The sequence below is a fragment of the Pleuronectes platessa genome, chromosome 9 (genome assembly GCF_947347685.1).
Source record: "Pleuronectes platessa chromosome 9, fPlePla1.1, whole genome shotgun sequence".
NCBI lineage: Eukaryota > Metazoa > Chordata > Actinopteri > Pleuronectiformes > Pleuronectidae > Pleuronectes > Pleuronectes platessa.
Genome location: NC_070634.1, coordinates 20,075,145 through 20,087,791, shown reverse-complemented (window position 1 = coordinate 20,087,791; position 12,647 = coordinate 20,075,145). Strand labels below are relative to the sequence as shown.

Here is a 12,647-nt window from a genome sequence, read left to right as displayed (position 1 = left end):
GCTGAAACAATGCAGCGAAAATCAAGGATGAAATGGGTACAGATTATACTGTCAGTCACATTAAAGTTTAACTGGGTGGATGCTTGGGTGACCCCCACACTCCCCTCCCCCTTTTTGAGGTGCTGGTGGGTACAGACGGTAAAGAGAGAGAGTAAGTGAGGAGAAACTCTCCCTTTGATTATGCAAAGACCATCTGAGTTTCTCAGTCTGCAAACGCACAAGTCATTCGTTTTAGAGAGAGGGAGCGAGATAGTCAGGGCTTTGAAAACCCAAAATGTCAGAGGGGAATATTATGATCTCAAAGCGGTCTCTGCTTTTTAAGGAGAGGGTTTGTTTTGTAACACGAGCAGTAACATTGCAAAGTACCAGCAGCTTTGTGAGTTGCTACTGCAGATGAGAACAGTTGTAGTTGCAGTCACGCATTGGCCCAATACACGGTATAATGATCTTGTAATGTACTGCGACTGCAGAGTTTCTTTTGTGTGGACAGAGTTAATGGACAGTTAAAGGACCTCACTGTATTATTTTGGGATTAATTACACAGCAAACAAATAGGATCATGTTTACAATTGTATGCCTCCATATTTCAATTTAACTGCTGCTTCTTCTTGCACAGTTTGAATGTTCGAGCCGTTCCACAGCAAAGCAGATCATCTTCAGGCAAGGTTTTCTCTTTGGTTGCGCTCAGTGGGTTAACAATTTTTGGAAGTGACAGCCCCCAGTTTCAGTTAAGTGCCTCCAGTTTTTCTTTGTGCCATAATGCGTTCCGTGAGATTTCCCCCTGAAATCCGACCTGGAGGCTCACAAACAATGCATTTTTATGCACTGAGGTAATGTGATTATACCACACTCTGGGCCATAAATTAATGTACGCCGATGTCAAAGAAAAACCAGGTCTCCTCTTCCAAGTTGTGGGATTAACAATAACACAACAACATTTCTGCTGAAGAAACATGTGTCATTGTCAATACTTTAAAAGCATTCATCAAATACTTATCCGCTAATTAAACTATCTTCCAAAACTGTCCTAGAGTTAGAGGTGCAGAAATGTATAGTTATTTTAATGCATCACTATGTGGACGACTCTGCGTCGACGCAGAGACGGAACTTGGATCAATTCAGGTTTTCTGCTACGTTCATTTGTTTGCGATGTCCCAGTGCTGTATAATTATGACCTCCGCGGCTTCAGGTTTGGGACAGATGCACATTCAGGTCGGGTCGGTTTTACAGTGTCAGAGTTTCCTGTCGGAGATTCCTCCCTCCACTCTTCCTCTGCGCTCACTTCACTTTTAAACAATAAACAATAAAAACTGGGGAACCAAGAATTGATTATGATAAATTAAGACCTTTAATAACAAGGGCTGCAAGTTGAACCAAGCTGTTTTTATTGATGCGATTTGCGACCTACTTTTGATTTAAGTCCTGCATACAGCATGTATTTCTTGATCTCTAATCATGCTTGTTTTCATTCAATGCTTTTAATGAATTGGTTCATTAAAATGCCCTGAACGTCATGTGCTCTGTGACCCTCTGCAGGATTCTTCCCTGGCAGTTCCCAAGGCTGCGATGCTTTCCTTCGCCACAAGATGACGCTGTTATCTCCATCCATCCTAAAGAAATATAGCATTCCATTTGACAGGGTAAGTGGCAGCATCTCCCTGGTGCATGACAGTATAGGACATTTAAAGGTCACCTTGAGCTATTAGTTCTCATTTTGGTCTTAGTAGAGGGAGTTAAATAGAGTCTTTGTTACAAACTTTTTACTTTACTCTGTGTTAGATGACGTCATGATGCTTGCACAAAGGTAGAACAATTTTCTAGCCTTGACACCAGCGTTAGTCATCATTCTGTGTTCTCGCCTCAGTCGAGGGGCTGACTCAAATGTTGAGTTGAACATGCCGGTGGAAGCAGTTGTTCATTATCCTCTGGTTACGAGAGACTAATGCCATTTTAAATGATAGAATTGTGGCTAACAACATTAACTTGAATGTTTTTCAATATGATGGCCTTCACGATAAACAGGTCACATCTCTTTATCATGAAATTTAACGGGAAACAAATTCAATGAAACAAATGTATCCCTTATGATTCCAGTGGTCTTCGACATGAGCCAAGGCACAATACACCTGAACATTTAAAAACACTTATCATTAAAGGGATGATCATTATTGGGTTCATTGATGATGATAAATAATTAAGGAGCTTGAAATATACGCATTCGATACTGTCTATTCTCTGCAACCCACAGAAGTGGGTATTTCCTAATTCACAATAGCGATGGGCTTGTTCTCAATGATTAATGACTACGCAAGGAGGTTAGCTCAGCTTTGACGCAAACACCACAACTGCTAGAGGCTGTGGTTATGATACAGTATGAGTAATGATCATCTCTTGTCTGTCATAGAATATTAATTGGCATTTTTTTTTCCCACCTTGCTGTTTTTGTTCTGTTCAGCAAGCAATATAAATCTTCACATAGCAAAAATTAATAGAAGATTGAAGAGGAAAAGAACAGTGAGAGAGCAGACATACGAAGTTCTCCACTGTCGGCAGAGGTCCCACCCCCCTCAATCCCATTTATCTTTTCACCCCCCCCCCGCTTCAGGAATTCATTATCACAGCGAACATGTTACTTGTTACACACCTACAGTACCTCTCTCGATTCATGTGTAAAAATAAAACCGCCTTCTTCCGTTCTTGTGAGAGCAAAAAGGGACGTTTGATATATGAACCACTGCCTTTAGCAGAGAAAGTTTATATCCCGCTCGCAGCCTCTACCCCTGTTTCCCCCTCCATGTCTGTCAACTTGTCTGGCTTGATGTGTCTCTTGATTGCCTGGATCCAGGCTTCACAAAGATGTCGAGACAGACTCTGAGATCCGCGGCAGACATGGAGGGCTTAAGGTTCGGGCCAACACATTAAAAAAGAATGTGCTTAACTTGTCCTCGCATTTTAAAACATTCTCAGAGTAACACCGAGCTCATGGGAGCGCACGCGAGAGGAGAAGCAGTCATGTTAGACTGAATACATTTTTTTTCACAAGTCAGAAAAGTTAAGAGGGAAGTTGTTCCTGAGAAGTTGAACTCCCTGTATACCCTTAAAACCTTAATGACAACTGATGTGGAGATATGCTTCATTAGTAATAGTGGAATATATTTTATTAATTAGAATGAGATCCGATCATTTTTTAATAATCAGAAAATTGTCATAGCTGCAAGTACTAATTGGTTAAAAATAAATCAGGTGGCTGGTCTCGGCCGTACAGATAGTGTGAGCAGTTCAGACATCTGGAAGCTCGGAGTAGAACCCCCGCTCCTTCAATTTGAAAGGTGACAGTGGAGGTGGTGAAGACATCTAGTCAGGATGCCTCCTGGGCGCCCTCTGTTGGAGGTTTACTGGGCACCCCCATCCAGAAGGAGACCCGGGGTAGAAAACGTGCAAATCTAAGCAAGCTTCACAAGCAATAGAAAGGAAGTTGTGCTCCAACAATCTTAATGAAATTCACTTAGCCTGGAAAGATGAGAAGGCCCTCCGTAATATAAGAGCTTCCTACCAATCCGCATTAATAGAAGAAAATAAAAAGAACCTAGGTTGCTTTTCAGCACCGTAGCCAGGCCGACATAGAGTCACAGCTCTATTGAACCTAGTATTCCTCCAACCCTTCATACCAATGACTAAATACGCTTCTTTAATGATACAATTGTGAACACTATTAAGGAGAAATGCAAAATGCCCTCTCAGTAAGTGGGGGCTGAAAGGTTATCCATCACAGTTATTGGACAATTTCATCAGTAAAATAACCGTTGAAAAAAAATCTGATCCAGACAGAATGTGTATGTAATAGTGATTCATATAAATGAAGTATTTTCCTCCATCTTCATGTAATTGACAGGGATTCTGTTGGAATTAACCTCACAGAAAATGCATGGCCATTAAACTAATTGGCAATTAATTCAATTAAATCTTCATGTATATTGATTGAGATTGTTTTCCCCTTTTATCCATAGATTACTCAGAATGAAGGGGAGTTCATGATCACCTTTCCGTATGGCTACCATGCCGGCTTCAACCACGGCTTCAACTGTGCGGAGTCCACGAACTTTGCCACCCTGCGCTGGGTAGACTACGGCAAGATGGCCACCCAGGTAAGATAAGACCGACTGGTTAATCCGTCCTTTAGCAATGAAACGATATCAGAGCAACAGAGATAACAGCGCAGTGTTATCTGTTGCTCTGCCAATGCGACATCCAAACTGGTGTTTAACTGCACAGTGCCCACATCCCCACAAGAAGAGTGATTTACTATTTTAGCATAATCTCCCACATACAGTACATTCAAGTAAATGTCAAGATTTAACGATATGAACAGAGAGATGGTGGTGTTGAGAGTTGTGTCTAGTAAAGGAATGTGGCCCCTCCTTTTGGCTGTGTGCAGTTTGTACGTATATTGGCAAGTTGGAAAACCCTAATGTTTAAAGTTTTTTTTATTTTTTTCAATTGTCAGTAATCTAGCAGCGTCTGTAAAACGTGTAAGAAAACACATGAAAACCTTTAAGTGAAACTCTTACCAAATGTTGATGTGTGAATCTGCAGCGGCGTGTTTCTTTGAACAGATCATTTAAAAATATACAAGTCTCATCTGGTTCTCGGGGTCCCCCTCGACACTAACCATACCATCCTTCCATTGATGCTAACTGCCTCTTTGCTCGAGGGCTGCTGAGCATGAAATTGACAGAGCATAGTTTGGTTGTGGACGGGAGCGCAACTACAATGTCCCTTGGAAGAAACTCCCCCCTTGTCTCTATATTTAATACATTCCACTTCATTTTCCTGTTCACTTCCTTTCAGCGCGAGTGTTCAAATGTCTGTGTGTGTGTGTGTGCACGCCCCCGTCTCCCTGCTTTCTCTTTACTTGGCTGCATGTCAGATTTATTAGGTGCCAGTTTGCAGAAGTACGTCTCCCTCCCTTCTCCCTCTTTCTCATTTTCGGCCTTCCTACTTTTCCCATGTGGCCAGTTGTAATTTAAGAGCCAGTAGTCCAGGCTCCACCAGTCTCCCCTTTGCCCAACCCAGTGCCCAAGGGAGCATCACCACTACTCTCCACCTCACTCTCCGTCTTATAAAGAAGAGTGGCCCATTCTGCGCTGGTAATCCGACTTGACAAATCGAAAGCGCAGCCCCACACCCAGCGAGTCAGGAGAAAGCAGCACGGCCAGTGAGACGGGCTCTTTCTGCCCGTCGACCTTCCTCACTCCATCTCGTTGTCTCTGACTCACACATTTTCATTCTGTGGGGCTGGTGTGGTAGCATAGTGGTAACTGAGATTGTCTCGTAACCAGTGCTGCTTAAATTCAGTCCCAGCAGCAGTCATTCTGTATGTACTGGAGCAGCATGCTGAAGCCATCCAGAATTCCTCCGTGTGAATAATTCTGAGTTGGAAGGATGGCTCAATGTCTTTTTACAGTGGGGTTTGAAACTTTACCTATGTTCCCTCCCTGAATGCCTCCAAATTCTGCTCCTCCTTATTAATAAGTGGCTTCTCAAACTGCTGTTGATGCATCATTTACATTTTTGGGGCAGTTATACGTTTCTATCTTTTCTTAACGATAGCAACATAAATCATACTGAAAATTAAATGATATTATCTGTCTGCACGAGCTCATTGGCTGAGGACAGCAACATGAATCGCTACAATAAGGTGTTTTGCTGTGGTTCTAGTTCTGCAGTGACCAGTGACAACAGACTCATGTATTCAAAGATACAAATGCATAGTAATAATACATTTTATTTATGTATAGCGCTTTAAAATTGCGCAGACACTGTATACAAACCAATACTTCAAAATACACATCATCACTCATTGAATTATAAGATACATGTGATAATCAAACATTAAAAGCAGTTTTGTTCAAGGTGGGTGAGTAGTGTTTTCAAGATGGACCATTTAGTAACTATATATACTTGTGATCATGAAAAACATGAATCATGTTGCATGTTTTCAAGGCTCTTGAACGTCAGGTTTTCAAATAAGTACATCGAGTACAATTTAGCTCTTAAAAGGACACAGGTCATGTTTGGGGATTTTACACAGAGGTTCGGTCCCGGCAGTGGTTCATAATGGTCTTGGAGACTCTACCATACCCACTACTTGCCTAATCCTTACCCTTTCTCTTAACTACTGACCAAATGTGAGTTTTTTCCCCAATTACTGACACAGCTTTTGTCCCTGTTTCCATTCTGTTGGGAATGAAGACAAATGTCCCCAATTGGACAGGTCATCCCAATTTTGCAAGTCTTCACACTCGAACAGCCCCTATAAATGTCTGAAAACGTGGACCACAAAAATGTTCAATGGTTTAAAACTAAGTGTGTGCCTCTCTCTATGTAAGCGTACAAGTAGACCCACCCCCACCACTATAGCTAAATAGTTCACCTACATCATCCACCTGCTTGTTTTATCATTCTTTCTCGGCTTCTCTCTTCCCTCTCTTTCTCTCTCAAGCAGTCACTTCCCAACTCTGACACTCTCTCTCCTCTCCCTCCCCAACCGAGCCCTGATCAGTCAGCACCAAACAGGACTGTGAAAGATTGAGCCCGGTATTGAATTTGTCACAGTTTGGGGGCTGCCGACTCACCACAGAGAGAAAGAGAGACAGCTTGGGTGTGCTTCATGTCTCAGTCTTCTTAAATACAAGCTCCTCAGCTGCAGACCCATCTTTCTACTGGCTGAGCGAACACACCTGCAGTCAAAGCAGACCTATAACTCTGTGCTTTGCCTGTGTGCACTTACTGAAGTTCTTTGTTTACTTCTGATCACCCAGTGTCACCCAGGGCTTAGAGAAACCCTTAAGTGTGAACATGTTTGTTTGGATGGAACAGGAAAATATCTTGGCAAGATATTTACTGTTTTTGGCAAGTTTGGTAGAAAACAGCTTGGCAAAAAGCATCTCGCTGATTATTTCTAAAAATAGTTGCATCTGCATCAGTGAATCTTAACCGTTTACATGTCCGGGGTCGGTAGTGTTCTCCATGAAAGCCTTTTCTCCGTTCCTCTGCTGCTCCGTCACACTTTGCCACCGCTCCCCGAGGCTCCCAGGGTGATTTCTTTCTGTCTGGGCGGAGGTGCAGAAATCTTCCTCACAGTTCACAGTTTAAATGACATCACTTTTTCATCTTGAAAGTGAATTGCAGATCACTTACTCTTTTTTTTTTTTTTAGAGAAGTGATGGCAGACTTGTTTTGCTGTGGCCCAGACAAGCTATGATTGGACATACTGAGGTTTTATTAGACTTTAGGCGCAACCTATCTCCATTACACCTGATCAAAACAATGTTTTCTTCTAGTTATGTAGATTCCTTTTTGCATTATTAAACAGGTAAGAGAGGAGTATTGGTCTTATAGCAAATACTTCACAGAGAAAAAAACTCACATCTTCAATAGTAAAAGAAGTTCACAGTATATAGCTTGCTTGTTCATTATCACATTAGAAACCTGTGATTTCTCACCTATTACCACAATTATACCTGAGGTGCTTGTAGGATTTAAACTTTCCCCCCAAAAATCTACAGAATTCATCTCATTTAAAAACCTCAACAATTTGAGGAAGAGACAAACAAAGAAATAAGGATTACCATTTCACAGCAGGTTTAATAACATTAGCAACTTGGTAATGCAAAGGCCTGCTGTGAAATATATTCTGCATATTGCATCTTAACAATTTTTAATTACCTCTCCGATCATTCCTCATTCTTTAAATCATCTATTTCAGCATCGGCGAGATCAAGGAAGGCATAAAGAATATAGCATAGTCGCGGGCTGCCGTGGGTCAAGGCAGAAAGGCCAGACTCGAGGCCAATTTTGTCATTAGTACTCAACACATGCAGTCAACTCTATGGGGAGTCCCCACACGCTCAATTTTCTGTGGCTCCAGCAATTTAGCTTCATTAGGAGCCAAAGTATACTTCAGGGCTCATTGACTGCCTGCCTCAGGGTGAGTTTTTGTTTGCCTAAATCTTTTGCATCCTCAAAATGTGTTCCCATTCTTTAATTAAGTATTTATATGATAATTAAGTGTTGCTCATCCTGGCCCTTGAGGATGGCAACAATCTCCATAATCACTTAATACTTTCAGAAAAAAATAAAACAAGTATTTATACCCATCTAGAAATGAAAAACAGCAAATTTAACCAGAACAGTCAGTGTAGGTCTTTATATTTATCCAGAGTTCTTCTGCGTCAGTAGTTTCCTGGCATGATGCTATTTCCACTTTCATGATGTTTCATGATGGCATCAATCAGCTGGAACCATGTGCACTTGCCCGTGTCTGCCCTCCCACTCTCGGCTCCAACAGCCTCCACCAGCCTCCACCCGACACCATATTTTAATGTTTCCGTCTGTCAAGTGGGGTCTAGATGAAATGTAGGCTGGGTATTGTTTTGCTGGGGAGGGAGCGCCGCTGTGTTTCCAGTAATTGAACATAAGGCTCTCAGTGCAGCTCGGGAAATAATAATAGGGCCAGAATGTAATACAGGAAGCAAGGCACCAAAGAAAATACTTTCATCTCAGTTCTCTCTCTCCTCTCCCATCTCTTGTTTGTCTCATCTCCCCGCTTTTGTTTCCTTCATTTCCAAACTTCTTTTTGCTGTACTTGCCATTTCCCCCCCCGCTTGTATGCAGCACGGTGGTTTCATTTAACAGCTCTGTCACTATACTGCTCCTCCATCCGCAGTCAGCAGAATGATTCATTCAGCGATACTGTCATAATGAAGGTTTGTGGAGACATTCTGAAGTTTGAGTGCTTACCAGAGGCAGATGTCAGTTTCATTTGCATCTGAACTACCAGCGCAATATCAAATTTACGTGCTCTATGTTACGCTCCACCATACCTTAGAGTAACTTTCCTTCATGCTGTGTAAACAACAATCCCCACTGCTCACTCACAGCCTGTCTGGTGGTATTTGTGTTATATCTTTCCAATAAGGCACCAGTAACTCACAAAGATAGAGACTTAAGTAATTTTCCATCAAAACATTCAAGACCACTTCTTTCAATCTAAGATACCTCGTTGTTTCAACCGTTAACACTCAAAGCTTCAATAGTTGCCAACAAACATCTATCTCTTTCTCTCTCTATATATATATATATATTCACTTCCTCCCGCTGAACAAATATTAAGCTAAAATATCCCTGATGCATTTGGAGCCATAGTCTGTGCTGCAGGGATTGTAGTGTGGAGCCGCAGTATCAAAAACCTGCCGCTAAAACTTGCCAGTCCCATCTTTGTCAATCATTAAGTTTCACTCAGTTTTTATAGCAATAACTAATTAAAAAAAAACTAGAAAAAGGTACACTTGAACATACATCGGTACGATAAGAACTACGTTAAATGACGGAAAGCATCTTTGAAACTGTCGAACCATTTGTTTGACGTGCACTTGGATTCTTTATTTGGTCTGTGCCCAATACATTAAAACCAGGGGAATTAGAATTTAAGTGATTTGCAAACATTTGAGAAAATGTTCTCTTCTTCCATTTCATTAAACACTCTAACCTCTTCATAAAGGAAGATTAGAGACAGGTTCTTGTCTGAATGCATAACACAGTTATCATAATTATGAAACATTAGAAATTATTTATATAAATACATAAAATGTCTTTTAGACCGTGTGATTTCTGCCTCTTCCATGCTTGTTTTTCGTTGTCCACCACGGTACATTACCTCCTCTTTTGATCACCCTCTGCAGAGTCATAAATCTGTGAATTGTAGCTGAAAGTGGCCAGTGTAGCACCTGGCCTGTGTGTAAACAAACACCAGTATTCTAGCTCTGTGAAGGAGTACACTTAAAACAGTTGAAAGTTGTGTAATGTAACACCAGTTCCCAGGAGCTGTTTAATTAATATTAAATATCCTTCCTGCCTTTTCCCTCCTGCAGCTTTTACCCAGTCGTATCTTACAGTCACCTCTTCTCTCTGTGTTTTTCCTCCAGTGCACCTGCCGTAAGGACATGGTGAAGATCTCCATGGACGTGTTTGTGCGCAGCCTGCAGCCCGATCGCTACGAGCTGTGGAAGCAGGGCAAGGACTCCATGGTGTTGGACCATCTCAAGGCCACTGAGCTCAACAGCCCTGAACTCGAGCGCTGGAGGGAACATCGTGTCACTTTCAGAGAAAACCTGCTGCGAAGGTGAAAGTTTAATCAATATGCATTGTCTTAGTTTGGCGATTTTAATACACATGTATAGTTTACCTGCATATCATAGTAACTGGACCCTCTTTTGGATATGTGCTAAATGTTCATGTTTCTGCTAGAGTTACTAATCCCAAAGCAAAATATCTGTGTGTCTTCTCTCAGAAGGGTATTATATGAAGTGTTTACTCACCTTTCTCTGCACTACCCCAGGGCCATGCAGAAGATGAAACTGTTCCGTCGTCTGAAGCTGGACGAAGTGAAGGTGCTGGCGCAAGAAGGCATTGAGCTGAACGCTGCCGAGTACCAGCGTCAGGTGGAGGAACGCGATGCCAAGCGCAAGCAGGAGAGGGAGGAGCGTTTAGCCAGAGAGGCCATGATGACCCTGGAAGCCATGGAGCGTGAGGAGCAGAAGGCGGCTGAGGCAGCTGCAGCTGAGGCAGCTTTAGCAGCTGAGACTCCAGCCATTGAAGGTGAGGACGGTATGAGCAGTTTTAGAACTACTGCACTAGATTAATGTAGATTCAAAATCAATACAGATGTTTGCTTTAATTGTTTCTCAAATTTTCTTTGACTTGCAGCATCATATCTAAATAAATCTGACTGAATCCTCAAAATCCAATTATGGTTTCTCATCCAGTTACCCTTTCTTACCCTTTCTTACCCTTAACCCTTTTCTGGAGTTTTATTCAGTTGTTGTTCTTTGTCAGCAGAAGCACATGAGGCCAAGCCACAGAACCTGACAGAAGACGGTGAGAAAAAGAAGCAGAAAAGGCTAAAAAAGATTCCAAACATCCAAAACGCCATCACTGGATTTGAGGCGGTGTTTGAGCAGTTTGCGACAGGCGGCACAAGGACTTCAGACAACGCCATAGTCGGTGAACTAGAGGCTGGGAAACCTCTTACCTCACAGCAGAGTGACATCACAGCAGACAACAAGCTGGATGTGAGTGACACCGAGGCCATATTTCTCATGTCTTGAGTCAATAGATATGTCCACAGTTTCTGATATATTACTACACAAATATGTACCTTATTCAAAGTAGGGCTGCTGCATAACAAATTGGCCTATTTTTACTCTACATATATTCAATATATTTGCCCTATGAAACAATGACTGTTAACTTGTTGGACGTTGAAATTATTTAATATATTTGCGGCTTCGTTTGACAAATTAAAAAAATTCACTGACCCATAATGAAAAATACAAGACATTTTGACACAAACTTATATATTTTGCATAAACTTTTATCAGGCATGCTACCCCAAGATGAAGATCCCAACTGGGGTGAAAAAGAGTCGGCGACATCCCCTCAGCAAACCACCCATGCTCTCCCCTCTGTCCATCGTTAAACAAGAGCTGACCAGTGACAAAGGTATGTGGCTCTGTGTCTGTCATCGCACTTTTATTTAAACTCTAGTAAGTGTTATTTTAAATATTTGCATGGAAAGTGTTTAATTTTCCTCAGCATTATATGGTAAAATGGGTGAAACTTCTATCCACCCATCTTACTCACTGTTATTTATCTATCTCTCCATGCCCTCCCTCTTCTTTTACTCTGCACGACACTTGAAATGAAGAAACCCCCATTATGGTTTTGATTATCGATCTGGAAAAAGAAAAGCCAACAGGACTAAAGCTCCCTGTGGGGATAATGAAATCAAGGCGACAAGGCTTATTTTTCCTCCCCTCCCTTCTGAATTTTTCCATTTTCTGATTGACACTTATTGATCTTGGGATCACGACTTCCAATTACCTGCTTTCAAAGTCACTTTAAGTCGGCAGCAAGGGACCTGACTCGGAGGGCCTGTCCTTCAGGAGAGTGCAGGGGGGACAAGGAGAAAGAGAGGACCAGTGTTGGGAGAAAAAAAGCGAGTTAAATGGGAATCCTGTGAAAGGATTGTCCTGCCTTCTGTTCAGGTCTTACAAGGATCAGTAGCTTTAAGGGCTTCACAGCTAAATTGATTTCAGACCCACAGCAGCTAGTTGCTGATGTCTCTGCTATTTCTGTTCATCAGCCAATAATTCAGAAGTGGTCCTATTGTTGATGTCTGGAACAGAATGCTGCTATTTTTGTTTCTTGGCAAAGGCTCCCATGTGGAAAGGATCCTTACCCTTTCCCAAAAATACTTTTTACTTTATGCATCTACTAGAAAAACTAAATCATTACCAATGGTGGCTTTTCACGAATGATGGCCTGCTTGTGCAGCAACAACCTAATGTATCTTATTTTTCACCCGCAGATCTGTCCTCCCCCGGGCCGCTGGACAGTGACATGAAGAAACAGGAGCACCTGTGGCAGAATAACGAACCCAACTTCCTTGCAGAGAAGTCCTTCAACGCTGCAGTGGCACCACTAAAACCTTACTGTGCTGTCTGTTCACTCTTCTGTCCCTACAACTCGGTAAAGCCACACACTACAGAGTACATACATGTTAGAGATGCAGTGATGGTATTAAT

At 42.0% G+C, this 12,647-nt stretch overlaps 1 protein-coding gene across 3 annotated transcripts in view; it reads left to right on the top strand.

Annotated features, from left to right (window-relative positions):
* Positions 1–12,647, top strand: part of kdm4b (lysine (K)-specific demethylase 4B) — a 40,498-nt gene that overhangs the window by 15,420 nt on the left and 12,431 nt on the right. For 2 of the 3 annotated variants that reach the window (XM_053430768.1, XM_053430767.1), the window contains 7 exons: positions 1,537–1,640; positions 4,008–4,145; positions 9,987–10,183; positions 10,400–10,659; positions 10,897–11,132; positions 11,442–11,562; positions 12,431–12,591. In XM_053430768.1, the coding sequence (XP_053286743.1) occupies positions 1,537–1,640; positions 4,008–4,145; positions 9,987–10,183; positions 10,400–10,659; positions 10,897–11,132; positions 11,442–11,562; positions 12,431–12,591 (1,217 nt within the window). The remainder of the gene's footprint in view (positions 1–1,536; positions 1,641–4,007; positions 4,146–9,986; positions 10,184–10,399; positions 10,660–10,896; positions 11,133–11,441; positions 11,563–12,430; positions 12,592–12,647) is intronic. The other variant, XM_053430769.1, reaches the window with a different exon arrangement.